General features: G+C 38.2%; 1 protein-coding gene across 5 annotated transcripts in view; it reads left to right on the top strand.

Moving 5' to 3' along the window:
• CFAP54 (cilia and flagella associated protein 54) overlaps positions 1-18093 on the top strand; it is a 140205-nt gene that overhangs the window by 107766 nt on the left and 14346 nt on the right. For 4 of the 5 annotated variants that reach the window (XM_087873968.1, XM_087873970.1, XM_087873969.1 and 1 more), the window contains 9 exons: positions 53-232; positions 1074-1200; positions 2843-2998; positions 4011-4119; positions 4312-4423; positions 7978-8070; positions 8724-8865; positions 10196-10378; positions 12210-12418. In XM_087873968.1, the coding sequence (XP_087730094.1) occupies positions 53-232; positions 1074-1200; positions 2843-2998; positions 4011-4119; positions 4312-4423; positions 7978-8070; positions 8724-8865; positions 10196-10378; positions 12210-12418 (1311 nt within the window). The remainder of the gene's footprint in view (positions 1-52; positions 233-1073; positions 1201-2842; positions 2999-4010; positions 4120-4311; positions 4424-7977; positions 8071-8723; positions 8866-10195; positions 10379-12209; positions 12419-18093) is intronic. The other variant, XR_015728925.1, reaches the window with a different exon arrangement.

The raw sequence follows: 18093 nt of genomic DNA, 5'->3' as shown, positions 1-18093 counted from the left end.
TCTGTCTTCCTGTCTGTCTTATCTATCATCGATCTATCTTCTGTTCACACAGAATGTAATCAAATTGCTTGAAGAAAAGACACTGATTTCTCCACCAGCTAATTTACTATTAGTACAGAGTATGCTTCTGCTAGCTGATATAATGAGAACAGAAACAGAAGATGGTTCAGAATCATCTAAAACTGACCAGTTGAATGTATTAGTTCAGGCACACGCACTAGTAATTAAACAGGTAAGTATATACTAATAATTGAATGTTACTATATTTTTTTAGTGTTCACTGCTTAAATACAAATAGCACTGACCTCAGCTTCATTGGAAAGGCTTAAATTTTGATGGTTTTCATTTCATCAGTCTTATCCTCAGCTACTGCATTTTTAAGTTTAAAATTGAATGTTAAATACAAAACGAAATTAATGTCAAGTATTGTTGGATTTTAAAACCAGGAATAAAACCACATTTAATTTTATTTTTGAAATTGGGTCAAGTATCTATGAATTAGATCCACAAGTACTAATTACAAGTCTTTGTTTTACTTAGTTGAAAACAGTATTAGTTGAGCTCTTCATATAATACTGTATCATGGAGAGTTCTTCATTTCCACAGACCTCTGTTAAATTTTTTCTCTTTTTTCTCTAAACAGTTAGCGATCAGGACTTAATGAGCATGAACCCTCATTAGGGAATTTTGAGATTATTTCCCCTCCAATGATCTATATATAATACAAATTTTAATTTATGCTGATATCGGGGCTCAGAAGACATAGATTGCCAAAGTCAAATTCTGAATTTTTTTGTCATTTTTTAAAAAAGGAAAGTACTTTCTTCTTTTCTTATGGACACTTCAATGAAGCTTTTAAGTATGAAGTGGGAAATAATCTATTTAGAGACTGAGATACATTTATGTGACTTATTTTCCAGCCATTCCCTTCTCTTTGTCTTTTTCCCTAGTCAGTAAATTGATGTCCCATGCTGTTGGGCTATTATGAGTTATTATAGGGATAAATGGTTTGTCCTTTAGGATATTTTGATAATGTGCATATCTTTCATTACAAAGTTTGACATTTTCAACAGCTGTTTATTTTGGGGCAATCACTTGAACAACATGGAGAAGATCCTACTTTAACAACTCTAAAAATGCCTATGATGAACATATACCTGCCACACATCGCACTGCTGGCAAAAGTCAAAATGAGAATTGGTAAGGACTTTTTAATACAATATAAGCTTTTGTTTTTTCTGAAGATTATTTAATAAATTTAAGGAGTTTAATGTATGTGAAATCTATTAATTTCATATTTAAAGTTTTACTATAAATTTTTGGCTAGCATCAATACATATGAAGACATTGTAAAGAAAAACATCAGGATGGTTATATATGACTTACTATAATTTACAATGCCTACAACTATTTTGTGTTTCATAGTTTTGATAATTTATAGCAGATATAAACTATATAAAATGAACAGGATAATGTTTAATGAATTTATATTAAAATAATCTTTCTTTATAAAACAGAAATCCTAATTCTTCAGTCAAACATAGAAGCAAATTCTTACTCAAATGTGGAAGCTAGATAAATTTTATTTTAGCACACTTATATGGCAACCCAGCTCACACACAGGTGTCTCACAACATCAAAAATCTACAACATAAAAACCATAAACCCCAACCTCCATGACAACAGCAACATATTCAAACCAATCACTTTATTACTCCAAAAATTTTTCACTTTTGTAAGATCAGAAGCTTTGCGTTGAGCTGTAGTACCTGTTTTGTAAAAGGCAGAGCTGCAGAAATTAATTGATCTGTTGCTTCTTTCCTCAGTACATTCTCTCATGACTACCAGATTTTCCTGTTTTCAGGAATGAGCTGGTTGTAAATTTCTCTGTGTAAATTTCTCTGTTATGTTGTCCTTTGAGTAATAAAAAGTGTTGATGGAATAAACAGATATAATGGAGTGAGAATTAAGAAAATATAAATCACATGGAAGTTATATGATTTTCTATTTAAAATCAACATTCCATGGATACTGCAAAATCCCCATTCCCTCCCCACTCCTGGAGGAAGTATATTGCAAAATCTCCATTCCCACCCCACTTTGGGGCCAGCCAGAGGTGGTATTTGCTGGTTCTCTGAACTACTCAAAATTTCCACTACCGGTTCTCCGAACTGGTCAAAATTTCTGCTACCGGTTCTCCAGAATCTGTCAGAACCTGCTGGATTTCACCCCTGTTTTACAGCCCATTTATGACTACGTACGATTTTTTCAGTATCCCTTAGTCAACATGATCATTGTTACAGTCAGTACATGTTGTCCTCCTGTGCCTGAGCTGCATTATTTTTTCCTCCTCTTGCAGAGCAGAAAGATTGGAGAGAGGAATTGCAGGAAACTGAAATTTACAGTACTCTCATGAAATCGCTTTTTCTCCCGATGTCTCCACTCTGTGAGGGGAAGGGGAGAAAAAAAAAAGCAAGCAATTTCTGTGGGCAGTCATTCTTTTGTTTAACCCTTTCCTGCTGCTGGCAGAGACAGATTGCTTTTGATGTGTAGAAGAACAAAACATCTGGAAAGCAGAGTCATGGTCATATAATTTCCCACTTAGCAACTGCTTTGCTTAGCGGTGCAGTTGCTGGTCCCAGTTTGGATCATTAAGTGAGACACTACGTGTATGTAGTTTAGAGAAGATATAAGTATGCACTTCTAAATTTCAGTTGCAAAGTATATGTCTGGAATAATTCATTTCTTGTATTAAGGGACTACATTTCATTTATTCAATGTTTGACTTTTATTTTGCTTTAGAAATAACTGGTGAAATAATTTCCTGTAAATTGATTTCTAGGGCATACCTTAACTTTAGAATTATCATGTAAATCCAAACCACAAAGTGAGTTGCAGTGGTTAAAAGCCCTACAATACACAGAAACAGCACTAAATCTTTCCGTAGCATCAGTAAAAGAAGATTTAGATCTTGAAGCAGAACTTCTTTTTCGAAAAGGTAATATACAACTCATTTTTTTCTAAAGAGTTGCTCAAATTTCATGTTGCATCTGAGACCTAGAGAGTTGGTAACCTAGATCCCTAACAGTTTATAGTATTCTGTTTTGTATACTCTGTGTTTCCTATTGCAAAGTATTGTATGTATAGCTCCCTCTGCAGATGAGTGGCTAATTAAGTTATGGGTATATGACTTGATATCCAATAACTCTCAAGCCTCAGGGAAATCAGAAAATCTAGGCAGTTTTAATGAGTATAAAGGTTTATTGCAAGTTTAAGCTCTATACTACCAGTAGAGCTCTGAACTACTACCAATCAAAGCAAATCGGTGGTAGATAAGAGTCAAAAAAATTGAAGGTGGGCTGATCGTAAATCTCTTTTGGGCATAAAGGGACTCATGACTGATGATGCATTTGACTCCTTCCTCAGACTCAACCTGATCATCTACATCAAGTTTGTATTGTATGCTAAAAGTAAATCTGATACAGAATTTAATTGAACTTGGAAATTTTTGTATTATAATTCTAAATATACACTTAGGGCATAAGTTTGAGTTTCTTTTAACATAAAATTTTAATATGCTAGATCTTAATAATCTATTAGATGAAATAGGATTTTCAGCTGCTTAATAGAATTTACTGTCATTCTTAATTTTATTTTATGATTTCTATTGTGTTGATTCCTACTATTGATATTCATATATTATTTGGATTTTAACAGTGATCTGTAGTTTTCTGTGATCTGTAGTTTGTAGTTTTCTATAGTTTAAGTTACTTAAAACTAATTAATGAAATATTTAACATTGAAACTTAATTCCTTGATACTTGTAAATTCCATTTCCTCATTTGTGTTTTATTTATTTTATTTTTATTTATTTATTTCTCTTTTCTTTGTCGTTGCCTTTTTAAAATATTCTTAAGAAAATATAATTTAAAAGAAAATAGTATTCTGCTTTATTAGCTCTATCAGGAAAAACAAAACTCTTTAAATAAATTCATGTGTGTCATTTTTAGGAAGAATAGAACGTCAACTTGATTCATTAGGTCTTAATAAATCAGAATTAGCTGTTGACAGCTTGCTGGATGCCATAAATTTCAGCCTGCTGAGTTACCAGCACTATGGGTGAGCAGTTTTTTTCCCTATGTTATTTAGATTAGTATGTCATTTAAAAGAAAACAATAATTAAAACATACAATTTATACTGAAAAGTTCAGACCATAAGACATACTTATTCACTTAAAAATATAAATAAGTATTTGCCAAATGCTAACATAAGATGTTTGGATTCCTTGCTTTTCCATTTATTTTTTGCAGATTAATAAGAAGATCATACATGGAGATAGCACTGCTTTATTTTTATTTATGTACAAACAAGGAAGAGTCTCCAACTTCAGGTACTGTGAAAGGAAGAACATTTAAGCAGAGGGTATGTATAATTGTTTATAAGGCTAACCATATATTTAAACACCAAGTTTAGTATTATATTACAGGTCTAGAAAGATATATGCCTGAATATAGAGACATTGTTATTGCTTTGTGCAACATTCTTGCATCTGGTTTGCATGAAGTTGAATTGATGAGAGAGGTCAAAATGTCAAGACAGTGAGCAAGGTAATGTGATTGAAATCCTACCATCGTTGTATAAGAATCAATGTTATATGTACAGCAGCCCTTGTTAAGTAATTGTTCACATTTACAATGGTGAGAAAAAATAAATTTGCAACCAATCCTAGCTACTGCTCCATTTAACGATCCAGTTGCTGCTGCCAGTTGAGGTTGTTCAATGAGCCATGGCGCAAAGAGCAAATGAGGAATATATCTGTGTATAGATAGATAGATAGATAGAGAGATAATTTTAATCATGCTGCTGTTATCATTTGATATTATTTACTTCTACATACACTATTGCATATATTATATATACATATATATATATAATATAGGGTACTACACTATAGACACTACTACACGTATACACTACAGACACTATTACTGCACTTCTCAACTTTTTTGGTTTCGGGACCACTTTATATTTTTAAAAATAATAATAATAATAATAACAACAACAACAACAACAATAATAATTTTATTTCTATACTGCCCTTCTCCCGAAGGACTCAGGGTGGTGTACAGCCAATTTAAAAACACAAGACACAACAATGATTAAAAATTAAAATAATTAAATAGATTTGGCCGGATTAAAACCCCAAAAATTTAAAATAGCCCAATTTAAAATTATTATGTTGATAGCCCGGCCTGGCGGAACAACAGGGTCTTCAATGCGCAGCGAAACACCCGGAGGTCGGAGATCTTACGTATTTCCGGGGGCAGTTCATTCCACAGGGCTGGGGATCCCACAGAGAAGGCCCTCCCCTTGGGTGTCGCCAGCTGACATAACTTGGCTGATGGCACCCTGAGGAGACCCTCTCTGTGGGAGCGGAGTGGTTGGTGGGAGGCTATTGGTGGCAGAAGACGGTTTTGAAGGTACCCGGGTCCTATGCCATGGAGCGCTTGATTGATGACTCCAAGGAGCTTTGATTTATGTGGTTGAATTTATCAATATATACTGTATTAGAAATTAAAATTGGAAAAATGTTAAAATATTTATTTCACTTTGTGGACCCTCTGAAAGGATCTCATGTTGAGAAGAACTGCATTATGCTGATCCCTGAAATATTGAAGTGGAGTATCTAAGCGCAAATCCACATAGCTTCCTTGCCTGTTGTGAGGACAACCCATTAATAAGTCTTTGATCATATATCTGCAGGCCTCTGCTTCTCTTCTATCTGGCCTTCCCCACAACTCACCCAGCTTAAGAATAATTGGAATGCTATACTTTGGAAATGATATTTTCCTGACTATCCCACATGAAGATGATGTTTATAAATGGGCATTGCAGAAGTGGCCTGAAATGATCTGCTCCATGCCAGCAGATCTTGTAGCTCCAATTGATTCTGCTAGTTTTCTGTGGAACCACTTCCTTCAGTCAGGTCCCTGACATTGCTTTGTCTTTCTTTGGCTGTAAAAAAGACCAGAACTCTCCTTTTGAAGCCACTTTGTTTTTAAAGTATTACGGACCATCTAATGCAGTGTTTCTCAACCTTGGAAGCTTGAAGATGGGTGGACTTCAACTCCCAGAATCCCCCAGCCAGCACTGCTGGCTGGGGGATTCTGGGAGTTGAAGTCCACCCATCTTCAAGCTGCCAAGGTTGAGAAATACTGATCTAATGTGAAGACATCAAACCAGCCTTGTTAACACCAACAAGAAGTAGATGAAACTAAATAAAAATACTTGACTCTTTCTATAGTCTACCTGGCAGGAAATTACCTTCTCATTAGCTGCTGTTTTCAGGAAAGTCCCAGTTTCTCACATCATTCCCTGGCATTGTGTTTTTAGGATACTTTAAGTTCCCACTCTCATGGTAGAAGATACCCTACACATATAAGTTGTATTCACTACCAAATCTGACACCCCCCACCCCTGAACTGTTTAAAATGCCCTTATGAAAACATTCACAGGAAGTAAATTGACTGAGAATGACAACAGGAGGAAGAATCAGTCAAGAACCTGTGGCCCAGTAAATTATAATGTTTCTATTCACCAATCATATCTCGGAGATAGTATGGATAGCATGTTGACCTCCTAGGAAGAGAAAAATAATAAAAGGTCACCCAGAGGGATCTACCTAAAACATTTTGCCTTTGCTCAGGGCTGCTCAACAAACTGTCAATGCTTTTCTGGGAGCCTAGTGTTCACCTTTTTATTTATTTATTCATTTATTTTTTGTTTTTTAATTTGATTTGTATGCCGCCCTTCTCCGAAGACTCAGGGCGGCTTACAATGTGCTCAGCAATAGCCTTCATCCTTTTGTATATTTATACAAAGTCAACTTATTGCCCCCACATTATTGTTTGCATGCTAATAAAATATTATCATCATCAAACTGGGTTGCTTCAGGTAAACCAGGTTGTGGCTACAGCACCACAATAATCTGCACAATTAATCCCTTTCTCAAGCACCAACTCTTCAGCATAATTTCAACTGCTCATGTGTCTTGGCTTCACAAATTCAGACAACCAATGGTAGCAGCCAAAAAGTACAAAATATCCCTCTTGTCTGCCATGGGTAAAATAGCTGATCAATTGGCCCAAAGGCTAAAAGAATAATATACAAAATTTCAACAGGAGTGTAGTGATTAAACAGGAGAAAACAAAGTTGTTTTTACTATATTAAATGATATTAGTGGTTGAAGTATATTATTTAATGCCTGGGACACTTTGGAAAATTTGTAACTTCCTCAAAATATGTAATATATTTATTCACCAATATTGCAAATATACTTATTTTTAATTCTTTCTCCCGCCTACATGCTCTTTAGCACTCTGGCATGTCATTTTATTTGGAGTAAACATGCAAGCATACTTAGCACTGAAGCACTGTGTTGCATGTATTTAACATTTTTAAATTCTAAAAAGGCTTTTGATTTCAGAGGTCTTCTCAAAAGTAAAATTGATGCTCATCTTTCTGTTTGTAGCATGCTGAATTTGTTTTTTTTAAGTGAAAAGAATTTTAAAAAATTAATGTCAGGTGAGACAGGGACCTTGGGAAAAAGATACAATAGCACTTATTAGCACCATACTGAGGAACCTTAGCCAGAGTTTCAGAGTGCTTACTGTGTATTGAAATTGCTGGGAACTGAATGAATATCAGGTACCTTTCTGAAAGAAGCAAACAAAATTGCGATTCCATTTAAGGGACAGAACATGAACCATTAAGTAGTAATTTTCTACACACTTACATTTGAGTAAACCAATGAACTTTATTTCAGAGTAGATACGTATGTTTCCATTAAGGTTGATTGTTTTTTCATAGCATTTCGGAAGTTTTTCGGCTAGTATAATTTTAAAAATGTACATAGATGCTCTTTCTCATAATCTTATCATTTTGTACCAACCTGAATCAATCTTTGTTACATTCAGTTTAATAACAGACTTTCAACTACTTCCGAGGAAATTACTGTTCTTGAAATGTACAGAGTACAAGCCTGGATTGCTGTAAGAAGTGCTGCACAGGTTTGTGGTGCTTTTTGTAAAATCTGATTTATCTTCACTTATTTTTTCCCCCCACATAGCTTTCTGATGGAGAAACACTCCAGGGAATTTATATTTTACATTGAAAGGAGTAAAGGAAGGATACAATGGCAGTATTTTGTATCTTTTATATGCAGGTAGTCCTTGTTTAGCAGTGATGAAAAAGCAACTTTACAACAGATCTGTAAAGCAAAGGAAAGCTAAAATAGGATTGTATACACAATCACTGGTTCACTTAGTGACTATTTTGCTTAACAACTTAGTTGCTGGTCCCAGTAGTAGTCACTAAATGAGGATTACTTTTATTAGACAAGCGTTGTAATTTCAACTTTAAGATTATTTTTGTATCATTAAGGTATCGCATGTTAAAACTTACAAAATCATAGTGGCTGATTTCAGCAATCTTGCTGTTCAAATTATTTTACATTTTAAAGGTTCATTTAATAATTAACATTTGCAAATTTTAAATATTTTAAGGCTTCTCTTCAGTATAGAATCAGAAATCTTCCTTTTTGTATCACTGTAGTATGTTTTAACAGTGATTGTTCACCTCAACATTTGACTGATGAGATTAATTAGTCTAGTATGGTAGTTTTTATATGTTTCTAGTTTTAAGCTTACTATTTTAAATCTAGGTCAGTGAAGCAATTCTGACTTGTCAGCAATTAACTGGAAGAAAGGCTATTAAATTGTATCATATGAGACAAAGAGTGCAACAAATTATGCCTGAATTTGCTCTTCTGGATCTCAGTTCTTCTTACAAAGATTTTTTGTCTGGTATTTGCTTTTTCATATTATATTGTTACCTGGTCTAAATGTTGATACAGTAGAAAATTAGAGTGTTCATGACTGTCTGTTTTAGGTGACAGGGAAAAAAAAAAGCCACAGTAACAAAAAATGTTTTTTTTTAAGTAATAAGAAAAAAATTGCCTCTTAGAGTCCTAAACAAATCCATATAAATCTAATTTCAATTATATTGTTTGTAAACATTGCAAATATCTGGCTGAGATAATGTTAATCATAATCATAATAATTAATCATAATAAATTAATAATTATTTTGCTACTTATTTCTATATAACTTTTGTTAAATGGTACAGGTAGATGTTATTATGCTCTTGATCCCAATCTTCACAAGTGTTTGTTCATCATGCATTTCACTAATAAGTTGTTTCACAATTCTATCAGGTGGCAAAATAAAGCAGTCATTAAAATATACAGCAAATGTATACTTCTCTAAAAACTTAGAGAAAGAAAACAATCAAAACAAGAGCCTTGGTAGTACAGTGGTCTAAAGCACCCTGTTATTAAGAACAGCTGCCTGCAATTACTGCAGGTTCAAATCTCGCCAAGGCTCAAGGTTGACTCAGCCTTCCATCCTTTCTAAGGTAGGTAAATTGAGGACCCAGTTGTGGAGGCAATAAGCTGACTTTGTATAAATATACAAAAGAATGAAGGCTATTGCTTAGCGCATTGTAAGCCGCCCTGAGTCTCCGTAGAAGGGCGGCATATAAATCAAATTTAAAAAAAAAAAATTTTTTTTTTAAAAATCACTTTGTTGCTTAAAATACAGTAAAGATATTGGTTTACACATGTGTGTATATTACAGGATTTAGACAGCTAAGTCTGGCAAGATCAGAAGGAAATGGCCTGAAACTAACCATAAGATAGCCATGTAATAATTAAAGCCTTCACTATTGGCAGAGGATTATTGGGTAGCATTGATAAGCTACCCAAAATATGCTTATAGGAACAGAGACAATGGGGCTTAAACTTTTGAGAATCCTTATGAATTTTCAATATTCTGCATCAATGTGACCTAAAACATGATCTATTCTCCATACAATTCCTAAAATTAGATACACATAATCCAATTAAACAATGAGTTAAAAACATTATACTTGTACATTCATCCATTGAGGAAAATGATCACAAGCTACCTGTGTATTCATGTCTGTATAACAGCTCTGTACCTCTGTCCAGAGCTCTGCACCTATGTATTATAGCTAATTCTATTGCTAAATTTAGCATAGTATAAATCCTTAAAATTTACTGCTTCGTTACAGTGTTTTATTTAAGGTTTTTTTAATATATATTTCATATTCTAGGAAAATACGAAGTTACTTATAAAATTCCCATGGTGTCTTCTGTACAAGAGACAAAATCAGAATGTGACGGAGTTGAAAGAGTTGCTTCTAAAGAAGGCCAGGGCAGACTGGAAATACCTTGGCTTCATGTACTACGCTACCATACATACTTAACCAGGTTTTTGAACCTGAGTCCGCTGGCTGGTAGGAAGCTTTGCTTTGTTAAAGAAGTAATATATCTGTTGTGACCCAGGCCCAAGTAGGTATTATAAGACGCAATCAGTTCGAAAACAAACAGACTTTATTAGAACAGCTGAGAATTAACTCATTCTCAGCATAGTCCAAACTAATTTAAAACAAATTCTTCATAACACAATTTTTCAGCCTTATCACCAACTTTGGTCTAATTAGGCAACTTGCCAAAGGCTTTTCTTAGTAAAAGTTCAGAAGCAGAAGACGCCAGCAAGACAAGACACAAATCTATCAATGTTGTTTTCCAACAAAGAGCCCAAGAGCTGTTGCTGTTTTTTTAAGCCTTATGGAAGAAGCCAATCATCTCTTGGCCCTCCTCCCAAGTCGTCCTTTTTGCTTTAGCTGCTCTTGCCTTCTGGCAGCTCTTCTTGTGTGTGCACTAGGAACAGGCTTCTCCTGTTCCTCTGCCTCTCTGCTGTCAGCCTCTGGAGGCTCCGGAGTCCGCACATCACTCCCAGATGGCCCTGGCCCTGGCCCTGGGCCTGGCCCCATCTCTGCCTCCAATGCAGAGCCCTCATCCAGGCCTTCCCTAGCCTCCAGGACTGGTCCATGTTCTTCCTCAGCCTCCTCACTGTCCGACTCCGCTGCCAGCTCTGCAGGCTGCTGGCGGACCACAAAAATATCTTAGATTTTTAATATTGTGCTACAATCAGGTCTGTTGTTTCTATAAAATAATATACCCATATTCCAGCATCAGTATTTTGATACATTATACAAAGGAAACTAGTTTTATTGTTTGATTGTTTTCCTAATTATAAAAAAGCTGCATTTTTAAATGTATGGATTACCATCCATCTTTTCATGTATTAAATAAGAAGTGTTTCCTTTTAAAAATTTAGTTTTGTAAAGGTTTTAATTTTACTTCCCACTTAATTTAGCCATTGTACACAAATACCAAGGAACATTAGGAAATCATGCAATTCCCCAGAATCCCCTCTACTTTTGACCTGGTTGAGGGCTTTAGACTTAATTACTGCAAGTAGTACAAATGGAGTAGCAGGGGTAGTAGTGTTGGGCAGTGTTTTAAATCAATGTAAAATTGATATTTTGCATGAGAAAGGTATTAACGCTCAGAGTACCATGTCTAGCACATGGGTGTCTAAACTTTTGGCTTGATGGCCCCATTGACGGAGGAAGATTGATTTTGGGTTACTTATAAAATATATAATATAGTTAATGTATATAAAACACAACATGTTAAAAGTATATAAAACACAACATGTTAAAAGTTTATGATCTTGTGGGGATGCATTACTAGCTGTCCAGGGCCGCATGTTGCCAATTTTCAATGTCTGCCAGACTAAGAGTAACACTGATGTAGCTGTATGAGAGAACTTTATCAGGATGACACAGCAGCAATCAGTGATCTTTGCAGTGTTTCCTTCTGTCTCAGGTGTTCATTTAACAACCAAGTCTCTGGAACAGGACTTGGTCACTAAATAAGGAGAGGGTAAATAGAAGTGATCTAGACGAATCAAAGATTCTACGAAAAAATATGGCCCAGGACTTACCACTAATGTTTCTAAATGTCCCAAGATCTGAGAAAAACTGATGCCAGGCTTGACAGTTACTTGAAGTACACTCTATAATTTCATGTGAGATACTATGGAAAAATCTTTACTTTGATTTATTCCTCCTGATTAGTAATGTCTCAAAAAACCTGTTTTGAAATGCAGGTGAACTATTTTGTAATTTTTATAATAGGTCATACATATTACTATAGAATTACAGCTAAATAAATGAAATACATACTTACATACCTTACTGTTATTATTTTCCACAGCTGTCCCAAAAGCAGGAAAAGGCTTATTTGTTAAAGAAGATGTGCTGTATACCTCAGTGTTTGACACAACAATTGCCCTGCGCTTGGCAAAACTTCATTCTTTTTTAAAAAGCCATTTGCCTATTTATTCTGGCTGCTGTCTTCAAGAACCTCCAAAACAGCTGTATGACTTGGAGAAGCCTTTCTTTAGCCTGACTGCAATTGGAAAGGTAACTTGAGAATTATAATTTTAAAATGTATTGATACTTAATATTCCATTTGTCTGTAAAATATGTAAGATATATAAATAAAATAAAATTATAATAAAAGTAATAAAATGATTATATTATTTATTTATTCTACATAAGCTGCCAAAGGGGTTTTGTTTTGGTTCTTTTGGCATCAGGATAGAAATATGTTTTATTAAATATTTAGAACTGTCACAATAAAGAATAAGAATTAAAAAATATAGAAATAATAGAAAAGAAAATATAATTATTTTTATTTTGATATGATTATGATGTGGTCGTTATTTGGCTGTGCTGTGAAGATTTAATCTATTGCTTGAGCAATATCAAGTAAATTCTTAAACTGGTGAGATAGGCGGCTATATAAATTTGATTAATAAATGAAGCCTATCTTTTACCATTTTTTCTTTGGGGAAAGTAGGAAAAAGACATTTTGACATTTTAGGATTATTCTCCCATCTCGGGTCGGGTCGGGTCTGGCTTTGAAGCGCGGCGTGGGGGGTTGGAGACCCGGGGTCGAGGGGGGGGGCTAGAGCTTATCCAGATAGTGTTTCTAACATCAATACTGTGAGTGGGAGGGGCAGATATGGCGGGAGCAGGGGGCCACATCGTGTTAGGGGAGCGCATGCTCGCTGTTTACGAGCAGTGGTGCGCTCCGGCCCCCAAGGCTCCACCCGTTCCCCAGGTTGCACAGACCCTCAGAGCCCAGGCCTTCAGCTGATGTTGTGCAATGCCAGGTCTGTAGTAAATAAGGCCCCACTCATTTGTGATTTTGTTCAGGAGGGGGGAGCGGACCTGGCAGGTATTACAGAGACCTGGTTGGGCCAGGAAGGGGGGTTCCCCTTGTTGAAATGTGCCCACCAGGTTTCCATGCATTCCATCAGCCGAGGTCACAGGGGAGGGGCGGGGGGTAGCGGTTATTATTAAAGAAGGTCTTAGACCGAGGGAGGCCACTGTTCCTCAGACGGCCGGCTGTGAGTCCCTCTTTGTGAAGTGGGGTCATGGGGTACAGATGGGTTTGCTGATCACGTACCTGGCTCCCTGCCACGTGGCAGCAGCCCTGCCCGAGCTCCTCAACGTTATCGCAGCGGTGGCGGTTGACACCCCTAGACTTATGGTCATGGGGGATTTCAACCTGCCATCCGTGGGTGAGACATCTGAGGTGGCTCGGGAGTTCATGGCTTCCATGACAGCTGTGGACCTGACCCAGCAAATTCATGGCCCTACCCACACGGGGGGAAACACGCTGGACCTGGTTTTTGTCTCTGGACAGTGGTTGAGTGATCTTGAGATAGGGGATATAGTCACTGAGCCCTTGTCATGGTTGGATCACTCTCTCCTTCGCTTTGACCTTTGAACCGCTGCACCTTGCCGCAGGGAGCCGGAGCCGGTAAGATGGTTCCGCCCTAGGCGTCTGATGGAGCCTGACATTCCCTGAGGCTCTGGCTCACGCCTTGACTGGAGACCTAGTGGCCGCCTGGGATAGGGCGGCTGCTGGAGCTCTGGATCGGGTCGTGCCTTTGCGGCCTCTGACCCAGCGCCGATCTCATCTGGCTCCTTGGTTCACTGAGGAGCTAAGGGAGATGAAGTGCTGGAAAAGACGCCTAGAGAGTAGTTGGAGGGCCAGTCTTTCTGAATCTGACTGGACACTGGTAAGATCTCATATTAAGAACTCTCTAGTGGCGATAAAAGCAGCAAAGTGTAATTATTTTGCTGCTCTTATTGCGTCATCAGAGAACCGCCCAGTCGCCCTGTTTAGGGTGACCCGCTCCTTGCTCCACCAGGGAGTGTGGGAGGACCCCTTGGAGGGTAGAGCCAAGGACTTTGTACAGTATCTGCATGACAAAATCACTCAGATTCGGGAAGGTCTGGACTTCGACTGGGTAGTTTCAGGGGGAATGACTGAGGCAGGTCTTGAGAATGTTATCTGGGATGAGTTTGATCCTGTGACTCCTGACGACGTGGACAGGATTCTGGATAGACTGAATGCGACCACATGTTTGTTGGACCCATGTCCCTCCTGGTTAGTGCTGGCTTCTCGGGAGGTGACGTGAGGGTGGCTCCAGGGGATTATAAATGCTTCATTGAGTGAGGGTGACTTCCCTGCCGCCTTGAAAGAGGTGGTGGTGAGGCCTCTCCTCAAGAAGCCTTCCCTGGACCCGGCTGTTTTAGCAAATTACCATTCAGTCTCCAACCTTCGCTTTGTGGCGAAGGTTGTTGAGAGTGTGGTTGCACGACAGCTCCCCCAGCACCTGGATGAAACGGTGTATCTGGATCCGTTCCAGTCGGGCTTCAGGCTTGGGTACAGCATGGAAACGGCATTGGTGGTGTTGGTTGATGCTCTCTGGAGGGCTCGGGACAGAGGTTGCTCCTCTGTCCTGGTCCTATTAGATCTCTCAGGGGCTTTTGATACTATCGACCATGGTATCATGCTGCACCGGTTGGTAGAGTTAGGGGTGGGGGGCACTGTGTTGCAGTGGTTCTCCTCCTTTCTCTCAGACCAGTTGCAGTCTGTGTTGGAAGGGGGGCAGAGGTCGACCCCGAGGCGCCTCATATGTGGGGTGCCACAAGGGTCAGTCCTCTCGCCCCTTCTGTTCAACATTTATGTAAAGCCGCTGGGCGGGATCATCCGTGGTTTCGGGGTGAAGTACCATCAGTACGCTGACAACACTCAGCTGTACATCTCCACCCCAGACCACCCCAACAATGCCCTTGAAGTGATGTCCCTGTGCCTGGAGGCTGTGCGGATCTAGATGGGGAAAAACAGGCTCAGGCTCAACCCATCCAAGACCGAGTGGCTGTGGTTTCCGACGTCCCGATATAGTCGGTTGGTGCCATCACTGACTATTGGGGGCGAATTGCTGGCCCCCATGGAGAGGGCTCACTACTTGGGCATCCTCCTGGATTCACGGCTGTCTTTAGAAGAGCAGTTGATAGCTGTGACTGGGAGGATTTTTCATCAGGTTCGCCTGATTCACCAGTTGCGTCCCTTTCTGGATCGGGACTCCTTACGCACGGTCACTCATGTCCTCGTCACTTCCCGCCTGGACTACTGCAACGCTCTCTACATGGGGCTCCCCTTGAGGAGCACCCGAAGGCCCCAACTGGCGCAGTGTGCGGCCGCACAGGTGGTTATGGGAGCGACATGGCATTCCCATGTAACACCTCTCCTGCGCAAGCTGCACTGGCTCCTGGTGGTCTTCCATGTGCGCTTCAAGGTCTTGGTTACCACCTTTAGAGCGCTCCATGGCTTAGGACCTGGTTATCTATGGGACCGCCTGCTGCCATCAGTAGCCTCCCACCGGCCGGTACGCTCTCATAGAGAGGGGCTCCTCCAGGTGCCATCGGCCAAACAATGTCGACTGGTGGCCCCCAGGGGGAGAGCCTTCTCTGTGGGGGCACCTACTATCTGGAATGAGCTCCCCCTGGAGATATGGAGGATCCCAGATCTACGCACCTTCCACCGCGCTCTCAATACTTTTTTATTCCATCAGGCTGGCCTGGCCTAATTTTTCCCTTTTTCCCTTTTTAATATGCAAATTTTAATTTGTTCTTAATTTATTGGGGTGTTTTGAATCTGTCTTCGGCCAAATTGTTTAATTCGGTTTTATTCTGTTTTTTAAATTTTGTATTTATATGTTTTTATTTTGTGGCTGTTCACTGCCCTGAGTCCTTCGGGAGTAGGGCAGTATATAAATCAAATTAACTAACTAACTAACTAAATAGGGGACAGAATATCAAATAATACTTCTTTTATATAGGTTGTATTTTAAATGCCTGAAGTCTGTTTTTAATAATTTTTAATAGTCCAGTTTCAAACAGGCACAAAATATTGCAAAATGAGTGATATATGAACAGCTTACTAGTCAAATCCTTAAGGAAAGAAAAATATACACCAAATACATAAAAAGAACAAAGAAAAATCTGTTATTACAACTGTACAGTGAGTTTTTCTGATATGAAAAACAATCTTTGAATGGATTAATTTCCAATTTAAGTTATAGGATATAAACTTAGTATTCTTGAGTTCCAAATTTAAAAAATTGAAATTTACTTCTCTTATAAGAGGTTTAAATAAACCAATTGTTTTCACCATCTTCTCTCCTTGATTAGTTTCCATCCATTGTTTCTTGTTTTGCCTTCAGATGCTTTAGAGAACAGGTTGACTCCCTCTTCTTTATGGTAGCTTCTCAGATATTGGAACCTGCTATCATGTCACCCCTAGTCCTTCTTTTCATTAAACTAAACATACCTAGTTACTGCAACCATTCTTCCTATGTTTTAACCTCCAAAGGTTCCCTAATAACCTTTGTTGCTCTTCTCTGCACTCTCTATAAAGTTTTAACATCTCTTTTTATATTGTGGCAACCAAAACTGGATGCAGTATTTCAAGTGTGATCTTACCAAGGCATTATAAAGTGGTACTAACACTTCAGTGCTATTGATTCTAGCCCTTTATTAATGCAGGCTAGGACTGTGCTGGCTTTTTTTGGCAGCTGCAGCACACTGCTGGTTCATATTTAAGTGATTGTCCTCTAGGACTCCAAGATCACTGTCATAGTTATTACTTTTGACTCAGATACCACCTATACATTTGGTTTTTCTTGCATAAATGTAGAACTTAGTAATAACACTTATATACTATCCCATAGTGCTTTACAGCACTCCCTGGGCAGTTTACAAATTCAGCATATTGCCCCCAACAATATGGTTCCTCATTTTACCAACTTCAGAAGGATGGAAGGCTGAGTCAACTTCAATCCCTGTCAGGACTGAACTCCTGTGGGTGGAGTTATATACTGCATTCCAACCACTGCGTTACCAAGGGCACCCTGGTGAGAATTTTATTTTTCTTACCATTGAATTTCATTATGTTAGATAGAGCCCAGTGTTCAAGTCTGTTGAGATCCTTCTGTACCTTGAGCTTATCTTCTGGAGTGTTGGCTGTTTCTGGCCTTTTCCTTTTTGCTCCTTATATAGGTAAAACCTCCGAAAAAGTAAGACTGCAGCCTGCTAAGTTCCTGTTTCAAGCTCTGGAAATCCTTCTGCACAGAAAGTACATCTTTTGTTTGGACAGATTATTAGTGCCAAGATGCATAACAACATCAACACCACAGTCCTTTCTAGCATTCTTGACTATCTTAACAAAGTGCTTCTTTTCTCTGCTGGTAGTAGCACCAAGCAGATACCTCATCTCTTTCAAAACCTGCACATCCTTTCCTAAATTGACACCTTTTACAATTGATTCACCAGAAGGTGGCTTCTCTTGTTAGATATCTTGCTCACCTCACATGGCTGATTTGCAATACCTGATTCACATTTTCCCTTATCCAAAACAACTTCTTCCTCATAGAACACAATCCCCTGCTCAGTCGAGACATCATCGTCATCACAAAGAACTGAATCTTCCCCCTTAATATCAGTATTATGTTCAACAAGGGCATTGTATCTATTGTGCAGGGACACATCAAAAGCTTTATGTTTATAATCTACAGCTCTCACTCTGCCAGATCCAATACTGCTACTTAAAGGATAAGCATACCTTGGATGTATATTATTGTAGTAAAATAATAGCATTTTGTAATTTGCAAATTATTAGAAATATTATGTAGCAAATTCATAGTTTTAAACATAAAGTCAAATATTCTCATAAATGG

Source organism: Pantherophis guttatus, chromosome 7 (assembly GCF_059756535.1).
Source record: "Pantherophis guttatus breed Tessera chromosome 7, ASM5975653v1, whole genome shotgun sequence".
Lineage (NCBI taxonomy): Eukaryota > Metazoa > Chordata > Lepidosauria > Squamata > Colubridae > Pantherophis > Pantherophis guttatus.
The sequence above is the reverse complement of the archived record's forward strand: the minus strand, read 5'-3'. Positions and strand labels throughout refer to the sequence as shown.